At 42.3% G+C, this 15,432-nt stretch overlaps 1 protein-coding gene across 20 annotated transcripts in view; it reads right to left on the bottom strand.

Moving 5' to 3' along the window:
* The window catches only part of DNAI3 (dynein axonemal intermediate chain 3), a 191,695-nt gene that overhangs the window by 146,552 nt on the left and 29,711 nt on the right, over positions 1-15,432 (bottom strand). For 19 of the 20 annotated variants that reach the window (XR_015059424.1, XR_015059425.1, XR_015059421.1 and 16 more), the window contains 2 exons: positions 7,287-7,391; positions 792-953 (listed from right to left, as the gene is read on the bottom strand). Coding sequence is in view for 4 of the 20 variants with exons in the window: in XM_085886108.1 (XP_085742234.1) it covers positions 792-953; positions 7,287-7,391 (267 nt within the window). In the remaining 16 variants the exon portion in view is untranslated. The remainder of the gene's footprint in view (positions 1-791; positions 954-7,286; positions 7,392-15,432) is intronic. The other variant, XR_015059436.1, reaches the window with a different exon arrangement.

Raw genomic sequence — 15,432 nt, 5'->3', positions numbered from 1 at the left:
ATTGGTAGGAAGGTCTCGGTATGCCACTACTTCAATGAACGACACTAATGAAACCCTAATGAAACTAATGGAATGTTTTTTCTGGAATCGTGGCATTCCTCCAGCCCAAGAAAATAAGTAAGTTTGGAGCCTGGAATGTAGTTACAATGAGAGAAGTGGGAAGATTCCCGAAGACTATTTGAGAGATGAGAAGCGATTATTTAAACATGCTTCGACTGAGTGAGATCTGATGGCAAGGCTTTGAACAACAGATAAAGATTTGAGATGGAGACAATTATAAAATCATGCAGAGAAGACGGTTTGCACAGAGAAAGAGTACAACTGTTGCCAAAGAGAGGAGTGGATAACTGATTGAGGCAATGGCAATCAATGGGGAAATGAATCATAAAAGTGAGATTTTACTCAAAACGCTCCAAATTGACAATCATCCAATGATGTGCACTGGCAATGAACTTAGGTCAATGAAGAAGACAAAGCGGAGGAGAGGAAGACGAGACAAAGCTGTGGAGGAAACACTGCACCGAGATGTATTCTGTGTCAAAGGAAATTTAAATGCAAAAGTAGTAAAGGACAAGACTGAGTCAGTGTGTCACCCGTGACATACTGGGAAAACATGAAATTTGTCTAAAAAATGATAATGGGAGAAGATAAGTGGAATTCTGTTGAACTAATATAATTTCCCTAACTCCTTTCTCCAAATATTAAGATAACCTTTTGGCATGTAAATTATTACATTCAGTTTAAATGCACAAATTTCTCAAAACTAAGTCAATGAGGGACAAAAACTGTACCTTTTGTTGAGAGACAATCTGTGTTAATTCTTCAATCTCCATTTCACTGCCCAAAGAAAACCATGGTTGGGGTTCTGGTGTGTGGTATTCAAAATGGGTTAATTCTTCTTCATCATCAACCTCAATGTCCTGCTTCTCCAATCCTGCCACCTCTTTTTTTGACTGAGGGGTATAAAACATTGATGCAATCAAAGTAGAAAAACGTGGTTAAGTTATGGTGTATGTATTGATTTGATTGAAACATCGATTATAGAATTGCTTGAAAGAAGTCGATGCTCCATATTTATTACATCTGCAAAATTATGGATTTTTATACCCTTCCCAGCCTGAACTTCCCATACCAAATCTTTCTGCCACAAACATCCCACTTCATTCTTCCCTCCCTCTACGTCTCTTTTCTCTTTATAGGATTGAAGGCTCATAATGAAGCTGGCACACACACACACACACACACACACACACACACCCACACACACACACACACACACACACACACACACACACACACACACACACACACCCGACTGTTAGACGAGACAAACACAGCGAGGAGGAAGTGCCGTCACTTCCTGGGGAACTCTGGGTACCAGTGAAGTCGCAACAATGGTGCTGCCTTTCTCACCACACTCAATGAGGCATTTCCTTCGGAGGAATTTCCTCCTTCCCATGGATGCCAACCAGTGCCATATATAGAGAGAGTCTGGCCATCTATTGTTCTGCTCGTACAGAGCAATCCGGCTGTGGGATTTGTCAATCACGCGGTCCATGGAGCCATTTTGCCTCCGAAGCAAATTACTTCCAGGTTCGCGTTCATACAGAAGTGGCATTTTATACAAGATTTCGCTCGATTTTGGTGGAATTTGGACAGCTAACCTGCGCAGAGTTGGATGGTTCCCTCTGCTTACTCGTATTTGTGTTGAGTAAGTACCTTAGTAAGGATCATTATTTTGTGTTTCATGATCAATCTGAATGTTGTATCGCAACTTGATATTGCTATAATTCAACTACAGCAAAGCTTGCTGGATGCCAACATGGCTCCGTTTTATACGAGGTAAATGCAATGTATTTGGCTCAAATTTTCTGATCATTCATTGTCTCTTTCTTTCATTCTTGCATTGTACTTGAAATTTCCTGCTTGCACTAGATCTCGTCTTTATATTCATTATAATGGCACACATCATTGTTGGTTGATCTGTTTGGAACACTGAATTCCACGCAGAACCAGGACAGATTACTTCCTGGTTTTAGTTCTATCACTGTGCGAATCTCTCAAGCATTGCAGAAATTCGTAATCCAACCAGGTTCAAATCGTATCATCAGCCAAATGATTATTTCCAGCCTTCAGGTTAATCTCAGATTATAATGAACGACTCCACCTATGATTTCAGTAAATTACAAGGTTGTGGAGGGCATACTTTTTGAACAATGAGTTATTTAGCATGCCTGTATTGATCGGCATCTACCGAGCACCACAAGCATGCGCTTACTGCTCATGTTCGTATGTAGGCAAGGCAAGATGGCACCTGCTAGCGAGTTGGCCGGACTCTCGCTATATAGTATTGTAGCGTCCACGGCTCAACTAACATCGAACTCGTCATGGCGGGAGGTTCAAGTCCCATGATGTCCTGAGCGGCTCAACTCCTATGGAGATGTTCCAAATTAATGGCAGACTGTGCGCGCGTGGATCTTGAGGAGAGACATGGGAAACCTTCCAGCTTTTAAACCCAATGGGTTTATTTCCTGAAACACGATAATAAAAAGAACCCGTGATGATTGAACGTGATGGAGGAGATGACGGCGGGTTGCGGTGGGGAAGAAAAGGGGAAACAAAATCGAAAATAAATAATTATGTACAAATATAAATAGGTAAAAGAAATCTCAGAAACTGAGGCGCCTCACTTCGGACTCAGTCACAGACCGGAAAGGAATAAAAACCAGGGGTCTCAGCTCTGGGACAGTGGGGACAAGCAGGTGATGAGGAGAGATGAGGACGGTGATGAGGTGAGCAGACAATGGGGAGATGAACAGGCAGTGATGGCACGCGGCAGGCTCTAGGGGCGATGCAGGGCAGGAATGATGAAATGGCCAGAAGCAGGATACACAGGCAAAGGACGAATATCTCTGTCATTATAATGAGGATTTCTTGCAATATCTGGAACTTCATTCCAAGTAAGTCATCTCTTTTTACTTTGCTCTCCACAATTATTTTTTTTTAGCAAACACCCACATCACATCAGCAAAAATCAATGGCATTTGGAAGCGATCCAAAGTTAAGGCTGTGTTGGGTATAAAATTCCATAATTTTGCAGATGTAATGAATATGTGGCACCGCCAACGCAAGGTAATGCAAGGTTTTGAACACTTGTTGAACCAAAGTTTAGTTTGCAAGGTGGTGTTAACTGAGGTTTTCTTTGTAATTAATGTAAGATTTTGTTCCTGAGGGGTGTAAGGCATTCGTTCACCTGTCTTCATGAAAATCACACCTTCAACTAACTTGACATTGTCTTAAATTTTACACCAAATTACATCTATCAATGGCAATCCTGAGATAGCCTTCATTGTGTAGAAAGCAGTTATATGTATAACATTATAATATACAGTATAGTCAATTCTTTGATCCATAAAACTTAACACTCAATGGGAAATTTTAGATGCCGTGGAGTTCAGGAATTTGAGTATCACTGGTAGATATTATTAGGGATTGCTTCTTCTTCACTAAAACACAGAGATGGTTGTTCTATCTTCTTAAAACTTTACTCTGGTCTTATATAGTGTTGTGGGAATGACTTCTCGGGGCTAACTTTGCATAGGATAAGGTAGTTATCTCCCAAATTGAGTGTATTACAATAAACGTGAGGCAATTTAATTGTGACATGAGATATGCGTCGTCTATGTATAGAAATATGTTGTCTACCCACCCTCAATGTTTGTGACTAAAACCATCATCCATGAATCACCTTTTTTTATGTTCACACCTTTTAATCTGTCTTCTATGTGCTTTTGAGCAACCTGATAGGCCATCAGGCACAAGTTTGGGTGGGAAAAGCCATGACCACCACAGCAACCATCAGCACCATCTGAGTGACAGTGGGCCCCGGAACAATGGGCGCCTTCACCCGTCAAACAGGAATTTGAGTATCATTGAAAGATATTATCAGGGATTGCTACTTCTTCATTAAAACATTATCATGAAACAATAGTGGCTGAGAGGGGAGGTGCCAAGTGCATCATCTGAACGGGTGGAGGCGGAACTCATACAGGTGGATGTTAAGGCCCAGTCACACCTTGACGTTTTCGCCAGCTTATGCCGATTTTTGGAAAATTTGTCTAAAACGCTGGTACATGTTGAATACGTTATGGGTAAGTTTTGATAACATTGAGAGCACGCTGAAAAACACTGCCATACGTCGTTGTACGCTGGCTTTAAACATTGTACTTTTCGGTTGTCCTCAACTTTTCCATGCTTGAAATTTTTAGACTTATGCCAGCGTATGACTCACACGTTCCGCATAAGGCTGGCCATTAGTTGTAGGCACGTCACGCGATCGTTGATACACGTCGACACGTTACTTGTGAGTTACTCATAAGTCGAAACATGTCGAGGTAATGTTTAGCGTACCCAAAACTTATTTCTAACCTATGAGTAATGTGTTGTACTCACGTTACGCGATCGGTGAAACACATCGACACACGTTACTTGCAAGGTGCTCATAAGTCGAAACACATCAAGGTAATGGTTAGCGTCAGTGTTCCAGACTCCCTGGTTTTATTTTTTTAATTATATATTTTTTCTTCCTTCCTTCGGTATGATGGTGATTTTGACACTTCGATTTCTAGTGTGGTTATAATATAATAATATTAATAGGCTGCCGCTCAACGATTTAAATCATAACCGCACTGTACACTGAACACCGTCATACCGAAGAAAAAAAAAACCGGGAGTCTGGAACACTGACGCTAACCATTACCTTGACGTGTTTCGACTTATGAGTACCTTTCAAGTAACGTGTGTCGATGTGTGTCAACGATCGCATATCGTGCGTACAACTTATTCCCATCGCATGCGGAGCGTGTCATACGGCAAGTACGTCGTAAAATTTTCAACATGTTTAAAATTACAAGACGTACTCCACTTACTACGACGTATGATAGCGTACTTTAGCGTTTCATTTACGCATACCAAACTTACCCATACCGTATTCGACGTGCGCCAGCGTTTTAGACGCATTTTTCAGAGGTCGGCATACGCTGGCAAGATCGCCAAGGTGTGACTGCGATGTTGACACTTTCATTTCTCTGGCGGTTATGATTTGAATCGTTGTGCGGCAGCCTTTTCATAACCTACGCCACGCCATCGTCGGCGATGCGTGCAGCGCGTTATGCCTAAGTTAGACTATCGTTGGGCATAGGTTGTGAAGGCCGACAACAGGTTCAGCATTCGTTGGTATAAGTTATCTATAACACAACGAAACGTTCAAAGTCCGTTACTAATACGTTGTGCATAAGACCAAGTCGTTATGAATATGTCCGAATCTTTAAAAAAAACATCAAAAGTTCAACGTAAGCCAGCGTTTTACATACATTTTAATACGTTGCCATTGCTGGCTAAAACGTCAAGGTGTGACTGGGCCTTTAGCAGTGCGAGGCCGAGCAGATGCCAGGAACCTCGCTCGAAACCCGCACATGAGTTGCTGCAGTCTCTGACATGCCCGCCCAGTAAGCTGCACCCACCCTTCTTATGCTGGGATTACACTGCAGCATGGATATTGTTCCTTTGCCTGCTCATGTCTCAAGTGTCAGGCTGTGTCCGGTCGAGCACAGCCGGGGAATTTTTCTATCCTGTCTGTCACTTTCTTGTTGAGCAACCTGATATCTATTTCCTGTGGAATTTCTATTCCTGGAATAATCTATGAAATTGTCTCTTTACTGTGGAATGACTGAGGCTTCAAGACAAATAATTCACATTCCTGTTTGTTTGTTGATCCGTGGGCGCGTATCCGGTCGAGGTTTAAGGGGTGTTCATTTGCTCATTGTAGTTTGCTTTCACCTGCATTCCACCTGATGTTATTCCATTTCATCATAAAACCACTTGGTCTCTGGATGAATTCAGGTGGTTCTAATCGTGGTTGCACTGTATTTTCAAACGATTGATAATGATATTCAGAGACATTGGATAATTAAACATTACATGGAATTTGAACCTAGGGTTCCAGCAAGATAAACAAAGTGCTCAGGTGGTAACGCAAGACAAACCAAACGAAAAACACTGTTTGCAAGTCCCCACCACAATATTTCTTCCAAACCTTCAAAGTTGCTGCCCACTACAATCTCAGGCACTACAAGTGAACATGTGACCTATTTTGATTTTTGTTGCTATGCCTGGTTTCATCTGTCAAGCAGTTTGACCATCTCTATGTCTGACAGAACCACTGTTTTGAAAATTGTTATTTACTTCTTCTGTGGGTAAATGTGTTCCACTAACCTCTATCGTATAAACACAAAAGCTTCACTTGAAGTTTCTCTGGAAAATAGATGTGATTATTTACTGTTCAATAAAATGCTAAATAATGGAAAGGTTTGTCAAGCAAGGTAGATTAAATCATGTCACCGTCACATATAAAACCACTAGTATTAAAGAACACTCGTACGTACAGGTACAACAACAAAAGAACAGTGGTCAAGGACCATTTATAAATGGTTATTAAAGATTCCACAGAACCTTTTAATAAAAGCAGGCCGATGTGTTTTGGTACCATAGCCAAGTTCTAAATTATTAGCCTAATCAACAAGGGGAAATAGAAACAACAGCAGCTTCTTTATATCCAAATTATTGATGAAGCTAGTATGTGAGAAGCTGGCAATATGGCGGAGACCGAGAGGAACCATGCTTGCCTTGAAGCTGTCTAGCCTGTGTTTGAATCTCGACCCAGCTAAAAACTGTCATCCTGGTGTTTCGGAGGCAGGGAGATTCATCAAAGTGTGTGTCGTCCCTCGGATGGATAATAAATTGGGCATCTGATCAGCTGGTGTTAGTTGGTGGATGTTAAAGATCCCATGGTGTCTCTCGCAAAGAGTAAGTGAGCTATCACCGACACCCTAGCCAAAATTCCAAATTCCTGCCGTAACGACTGATGGGAAAGCAATGTCAAACCACCCAGCATAACCCTTGCAAAGAAACTGCTTCGGCAGTATTGAGACCCTGCAACAGAATATAGTGCATCAGAATCAGAAGTACTGTATGTGAGAGGATTATTATTTTGTTTATATTATCGAGGTGAATTGGTGCAATGAGCAGAAATTATACTTCAATGATATATATTATATGACAAGGCTGCCGTTGTGTATGACAGGCTGGCTATATAATTACTGGTGTGTTTGGTTCAACATGTCAGTTACAATCAACATTGTTCTTGATTTAAATCCATCGAGGCGTGTAAAATAAACCTTTGATTCAATGCTTTTCAAACAAACGTTTCCCCATTCAATGAAACTCACATTCAGAAGTTTCTCTTTGGCTTCCTGTGTTGTTACAAGGAAGAAGTTTTGTCCATATTGGAAGTTGTTGTCATAAACAAGCAGTAGTTCTTCTTCTGGATAATCCTGAAAACAGTAACATGTTTCTTTTTTTTTCAACCTAATAGAATGGATGTCTAATGTCTAATGAATAATTTTTATTTTTATTTCTAATCATAGACAATGCACAATGTAGTAAGCCTGGTGTTGGCGCAGTGGTAAGGGCAGTGGCTTGGGACCCAAGAGGTCCTGAGTTCAAGCCCCGTTGGGACACTGAATTAATATATGTATGTATATATATATATATATATATATATATATATATATATATATATATATATATATATATATATATAACCAAGTCGAAAACACCAGGGGGTTGACTCAGCCTGCCATCCTTCCGAGGTCGGCCAAATGAGCACCAGTTGTACTGGGCCCGGTGTATGCCCCGGTTAGAATAGGTGTACCATATCCCTGTGTGTCGTAAGAGGCGACCAGGGTTGCGTCAGGAAGGGCATCCGGCGTAAAAACCTATGCCAAATCATTATGCGGACAACAAAACGAATTTCCATACCGGATCGGTCAAGGCCCGGGTTACCAACGACCGCCACCGGTACCGGTGGTCAGCAGGGTACCAGTGGAAATTGTGCTACTGCTGGGCGAAGGAGGAGAAGGAGACGGGGAAGGCGAGTCCGGAGGCAGTGGGAGAGGGGGAAGGGTAGAAGTGTGGAGGTGAGAGTTGGAACTCTGAATGTTGGGACGATGACTGGCAAAGGGCGAGAGTTGGCTGATATGATGGAGAGAAGAAAGGTGGACATACTGTGTGTACAAGAGACCAAGTGGATGGGGAGTAAGGCGAGGAGCATTGGAGGTGGTTTCAAACTGTTCTACCATGGTGTGGATGGGAGGAGAAATGGTGTCGGGATAATCCTGAAGGAAGATCATGTCAAGAGGGTATTGGAGGTGAGGAGGGTGTCTGACCGAGTGATGAGTGTGAAGTTGGAAATTGAAGGGGTGATGATGAATGTCATCAGTGCATATGCCCCACATATGGGGTGTGAGATGGAATATAAAGAAGATTTCTGGAGTGAGTTAGATGAAGTGGTGGAGAATGTATCCAAGGATGAAAGAGTGGTGATTGGAGCAGATTTCAATGGACATGTTGGGGAAGGGAATAAAGAGGATGAGGAGGTGATGGGGAGGTACGGTCTCAACAAGAGAAATGTGGAAGGGCAAATGGTGGTAGAGTTTGCAAAAAGAATGGAAATGGCAGTGGTAAACACGTATTTCAAGAAGAAGGAGGAACACAGGGTGACATACAAGAGTGGAGGAAAGTGCACACAGGTGGATTACATCTTAAGTAGGAGATGCAACCTGAAAGAGATTAGTGACTGTAAGGTTGTGGCAGGGGAGAGTGTAGCTCGACAGCATCGATTGGTGGTCTGTAGGATGACTTTAGAGGTGAGGTTGAGGAAGAGAGTGAGGGCTGAACCAAGGACCAGATGGTGGAAGCTGAAGGAGGAAGACTGTTTCGTGAAATTTAGGGAGGAGGTGAGACAGGCGTTGGATGGTGGTAAAGATGGGTGGGATGATTGGGCAACGACAGCAGAAGTTGTGAGGGAGATAGCTAGGAAGGTACTTGGTGTGACATCTGGACAGAGGAAGGAAGATAAGGAGACTTGGTGGTGGAATGAGGAAGTACAGGAAAGTATAAGGAAGAAGGGGTTGGCGAAAAAGAAGTGGGATAGTCAGAGAGATGAAGAAAGTCAGCAGGAGTACAAGGAGTGGCGTCGAAAAGCAAAAAGAGAGGTGGCAAAGGCCAAGGAAAAGGCATATGACGAGCTGTATGAGAAGTTGGATACAAAAGAAGGGGAAAAGGATTTATACCGATTGGCAATACAGAGGGACCGAGCTGGGAAGGATGTGCTGCAGGTTAGGGTGATAAAGGACGCAAATGGGAATGTGCTGACGAGCGAGGAGAGTGTGTTGAGAAAGTGGATGGAGTACTTTGAGGAGCTGATGAATGAAGAAAATGAGAGAGAGAGAAGGTTGGAAGAGGTGGAGATAGTGAATCTGGAAGTGGGGTGGATCAGTAAGGATGAAGTGAGGACTGCTATGAAGAAGATGAAAAGTGGAAAGGCGGTTGGCCCAGATGGTATACCAGTGGAGGCATGGAAGTGCTTAGGAGAGATGGCAGTGGGGTTGTTAACCAGATTGTTTAATAAAGTCTTGGAAAGTGAGAGGATGCCGGAGGAGTGGAGATTAAGTGTACTGGTTCCGATTTTCAAGAATAAGGGTGATGTGCAGAGCTGTGGAAATTACAGAGGGATAAAGTTGTTAAGCCACACCATGAAGTTGTGGGAAAGAGTTGTGGAAGCTCGGTTGAGAGGAGAGGTGACGATCTGTGAGCAGCAATATGGGTTTATGCCAGGAAAGAGCACCACTGATGCGATGTTTGCTTTGAGAATGTTGATGGAGAAGTATAGGGAAGGCCAGAAAGAGTTACATTGTGTGTTTGTGGATTTAGAGAAAGCTTATGATAGGGTGCCAAGAGAGGAGTTGTGGTATTGTATGAGGAAGTCGGGAGTGGTGGAGAAGTATGTGAGGATCGTGAATGATATGTATGAGGACAGTGTGACAGCGGTGAGGTGTGCGGTAGGAATGACGGACCGGTTTAAGGTTAAAGTGGGATTGCACCAAGGATCGACTCTGAGCCCTTTCCTGTTTGCAATGGTGATGGACAGGTTGACGGACGAGATCAGACTGTAGTCTCCATGGACTATGATGTTCGCGGATGACATCATGATCTGTAGGGAGAGTAGGGAGCAGGCTGAATCGAGCCTTGAGAGGTGGAGGTACGCACTGGAGAGAAGGGGAATGTTAGTCAGTAGGAGTAAGACGGAGTACATGTGCGTAAATGAGAGGGAGGGTGGTGGTATGGTGCAGTTGCAAGGAGTTGAGGTGGAGAAGGTGGATTGGTTTAAATACTTGGGATCAACTGTCCAAAGTAACGGAGAGTGTGGGAGAGAAGTGAAAAAGAGAGTGCAGGCAGGATGGAGTGGGTGGAGAAGAGTTGCAGGAGTGATTTGTGACAGAAGGGTAGCTGCAAGAGTGAAGGGGAAAGTATACAAGACGGTAGTGAGACCAGCTATGTTGTATGGTTTGGAGGCGGTGGCGCTAACAAAAAGACAGGAAGCAGAGCTGGAGGTGGCAGAGTTAAAGATGCTGCGATTCTCGTTGGGAGTGACGAGGATGGATAGGATAAGAAATGAGTGTATTAGAGGGACAGCGCAGGTAGGACGGTTTGGAGACAAAGTGAGAGAGGCGAGATTGAGATGGTTTGGACATGTGCACAGGAGGGAAACGGAGTATATCGGGAGAAGGATGTTGAAGATGGAGCCGCCAGGCAGGAGGAGAAGAGGAAGGCCAAAGAAGAGGTTCATGGATGCGGTGAGGGCGGACATGCGGGTGGTTGGAGTGTCAATGGAAGATGTGGAGGATAGAGCGAAATGGAGACGGTTGGTCCGCTGTGGCGACCCCTAACGGGAGCAAGCCGAAAGAGGAAGAAGAAGAGACAATGCACAATGTGGTCACTAAGCCTTAAAATGAACATGAGGATCACAAAGGGATGGCAAAAGTTTCAAAAAACCTTTATGATGAGAATATGGAGAAAATAATTAAAAATTGGGTTAAAATGTGAAAGGGCAAAGTCAAACTGACTATCCATTCATCCATTGGACCATACTCTGTGCAGAGCATTGGTGCTGCCTAAGCAGTCTCCTTGGCTATTGAACACAACCCTGGATGGGTCACCACTCCGATACAGGATACCAGCAAGCTGGCAATCATTTTGCCAACCTCAGAAGGATGACAGGCAGTCAACCCCACCTGGTATTAATTCAACAGACAAGTGGGATTTGAACTCATGATCCTCAGATCCCAAGCTCACCACCCTAACCATTAAGCCAACACCAGACATATACTGACTATAAATAGCCCTTATTAGTCCTGTCTCACATTTATTAGTCCTTATTGCATCAAGAGCGAGGCAACCCTTATTTTTTAAAATATTATTATTTCCCATTGAGCTTCAGTGTGTCTGTCCAGACCACAACATTTTTACCAAATGAGCTTTTGTTATCAAATCTTTAACAAACCTTTATTATGACAATATGGAGAACACAAATTAATAAAATGTATAATTTTTTATTAACTGTCATTTTTGTCAAGCTTAGTTCAAGTACAAAGTGGCCGCGGGCGGGCTTTTCATTTTGAGATGCTTTCTAGTTGATTGCTGTGTTGGCAATTTATGGTTTAAATATCACAAATGGAATAATTTTCAATCTTTTCCCCTGACACACCCTCCCTTCTCTTATAACCCTTTCTTCCTTTGCCATTCATCCTATCCCCACAAATCCTTCTTTCATTTTCCTCCACACTCACCTACCCTTAATTGTCTCTGCTATCTGAATCCTTTCTTTCCCATTTCTCTAAGTTATTTTCATCAATATATCTCCGGCTCTCATTACACACGTAATATTTATCGACCCACTTTATGCTTGGTTGGGAACTGGATGCTTTCCGATGCACCACATTGTCATGTAAGTGGGGATAGAGATGCTCGATGGAGTGTTAAGGAGGTTAAGCCATGTCCTCTAAGGAGGACTCTATGGTCCCAAAGCAAATGCCACTCACACATTCATGGAGCTGATTAAATGGCTCATGTACCTGAGCAAATCAAGAGGAAAAAACTAACATATGGACGAAAGATTATGCTGCAGTGTCTGTTTACAAAAATAGATGTCTTCATTGTAATGAATGGCTGAATGATAAGAAGCAAAGAGTGGCCATGAGTGGGATGATCTCTCGCTGGGAGGATGTACTGTAAGTGGTGGGGTACTTCAGGGATTAAACCTGGAACCATAATTATTCATAATTTACATCCACGAATTGGATAGTGGGGTTAAGAGTCGGCTTTCTAAATGTGTAGATGACACAAATCTTAGACGTAAGGTTGACAGGGTATCAGTCATATTCAGCAAAGTCTGGATACCTTCATGAAATGGGAAAAAGATTGGCAGATGCAATTCCACACAAACAAATGTAAGGTGCTGGGGCGGTTAAGAATAATGAAAGTCGGGATTATTTAACGCAAGGGGCAGTCTTGGAGTATGTGACAGGAAAAGGATCTGGGGGTGGTAGTCGATGTGGGGGGAGGGGGGTAAGCAGCCAGCACAGTGCCAGTCAACTATAGGTAATGCTAATGGGGGTTTAGATTGTATTTGTGGAGGGAAAAATTATAAATGAAAAGTTAGTTTTAACAATGTACATTATTTTAGTAAGACCTCATCAATAATGTTGTACTAAGTTTTGGTCACATCTGAAGAAGGACATAGCTGCCATGGAGTTGGTTCAGTGTCGGGCTGGCTACTAAATTGATTCTGGGGTTTCCTAGACGAAGCTATGATGAGCGGCCAAAAGATATATGACTTTATACATTACAAAAGAGGCAATTATGAGGGGATATGATTGAGATGTTTGTCATAATGAAAGGTATCGAAAAAATAGGTGCAGAAGAGTTGTTCAGCAAAATAGAAAGTGATAGGACCAGGGGCCATTGCCTGAATATCCAACAGAGTTAGTAGGACAGTACAAAGGCAGGAGTCTTTCACTCAGAGAGTAGTTGATGCATGTAATGGTATCTCTTGAAAGGTAGTGGCAGCAGAAACGGCACTAGTTTTAAAATAGAATTGGATAGGTGCCTATGCATTGGAGATAGAGGTGTACAGAAATATTGGCAGGACTTGTAGGTAGCTTGCATGTGGATGGATGATCGCATACCTGTGTGGTGATTGTCTGTGAGAGGGTCTCATCAAAAGGTGAATGCATGGTTGGTGTGTGTGTGTGTGTGCATTCCTCACCCAACAACCGCCTTCATGCCGCCACCCCCAAAAAATATATAAAAGATAAATAAACCAAAATAATGATTGTACCAAAATAATAATTTTTTAAAGTTCGTTTTAATATGAATTTTATTTGCAGATATAATACCTCACAGTGAAATGAAGTCAAGAACCTGACAGTTTTATAGAATCTGGTGTTGGTGTAGAGCAAGCATGATGGAGCAAATGGCCTCTTCCTGCATCAAAGTTCCTTATTGTTATAAATCCTAAATTTGAACCAGAATTGAACACATAAAACCAAGTTTGTTTACTGGCTTGCTTGTTTTATTGATGCAAGCTCCACCCTCTCCTCAGTAGAATATGAGAACGTCTGTCAAGTAAATAGTACAACGAGTATATATATTAATACATATAGTACCATGTGAGTATATCAATTAAGTACAGGGTAGAACATAGTTATAGCTGTGAAGACACTCTTACAATATACACGTGGACGTGGAACACACCTATATACATGCTGTGGACAAAAAATGGAAACACCAATGTAAAGTCACTTAATTGGACATTGGGCCACCATGTGTGGCCAATACGGCCTGTATGTGCTGTGGCATAATGCACTGGTGTCTAGAGTTCTGCACGAGGGATGCAGCAGCATTCCTCCAAGAGAAAGTCAATCAAGTCACACCTGTTATATTGAGGTGGAAAACGCTGTCTCAGACGTAGTTCCAGAATATCCCATAAATGCTCGATTGGGTTCAGATCTTGTGACTGAGAACGCCATGACATATGGAGAACATCAGTGTCATGCTCATCAAACCAATGGGCGACCACACGTACTCCGCGGATGGGAGCATTGCATGCTCGCCAGAATTATAGGCAGCCAGGCCTGTGCAGCATTTTTATACGTGACCCAAAGCATGCTGGGATGTTATTTGCTTAATTAACACATGGACAAAGCTATGTGAAAGCCGTTGCTTGATGTCCCTTATTTACCCAGGTGCTTCCAAATTTTTGTTCACGACCTGTAGCTGCTAGTACCTCCCACCCATAGGGTGAGTAAACCGCTGTAGTTGACTGCAAATATAACCATGTAAAACAAAGAGCACAGGAAATAGGTTCACTCACCAGGGCAAGATTCAGGAGAACTTCACTGAGATAAGAGAAGAACAAAAGAAGAAGAAGAAGAAGAAGAAGAAGAAGAAGAGGTAGCACAGAATTGTGTCGACACAAGTTACATCTCAATCAATCAGGGCAGGAAGATGAAAGCACAATATAGATCAGAGGGTATGGATCAACCAACACAGTGAAGGCCTAATGAACACGTGTACCGGGAGTCAGCAGTTTCAGTACTTAGTGTGATCAAGGTCATGCTGTCGACGCTTTCACGTGAATCCTTAATGCACCACACTGCTGATAAGGTCTGCTCCCAATGCTACCAATACCATCTACTTCAGTGATGGACTCAAAAAGATGAATGCACTCATCCTGGCCTGACGCATTCAAACGGCCACAAATGCTCCAGCCTGACATTCCGAAACAGCTCTCACTTATTCAGCAGACCTCTCTGCAACAGATACCATAGCTGACTACATCATAAACTTATCAGTTTCACCCTCAGGTGAAAGTCAAAGCAGGTAGTCATGCGCAACACATGTGAGCTCGGGCGATCTTGAAAAAGTGCTGATCATGGTACTTGACTTCCGATGTGTAATTCAAAGTCCCTTTTGTTACCGACCCTTCTCTGCCTGTGAAATATGACAAGTAATCTTCCTGCTTCATCCAATATATTTCAGAAACTATATCTTAAATCAAAATGGCGCAATAAATCTCAACCATAAGCACCTACCAACAGAAATGCTAAATTATTGACTCTATTTAATCACTGGTGTATCAAAAGTTATATATATATATATATATATATATATATATATATATATATATATATATATATATATATATATATATATATATATATATAATGCACAGCAAGTAAATCATAAAAGATAATCAAGTGAAAATCCTATTTTCATAACAATAAGCAGGTATTCCTGACGTCTTCCACAAGCTATCACCATGCAAGTCGGTCACAAACTCAAGAAAAGAAAGATGAGTTCTTCCTTGGAGTTTTGGCCTGTGTCGTATTGAAGAGGCGTATGTACATCTACTTTTATCTATGGCGCTCAACTATGGATGTTTATTCATCTGTACGTGATACTTACACCATC

This window comes from Eptatretus burgeri, chromosome 6 (genome assembly GCF_056783735.1).
Source record: "Eptatretus burgeri isolate ZD-2024b chromosome 6, Ebu_testis_v1, whole genome shotgun sequence".
Taxonomy (NCBI): Eukaryota; Metazoa; Chordata; class Myxini; order Myxiniformes; family Myxinidae; genus Eptatretus; species Eptatretus burgeri.
Note: the sequence above shows the minus strand (reverse complement) of the source record. Positions and strands in the feature narration are given on the sequence as shown.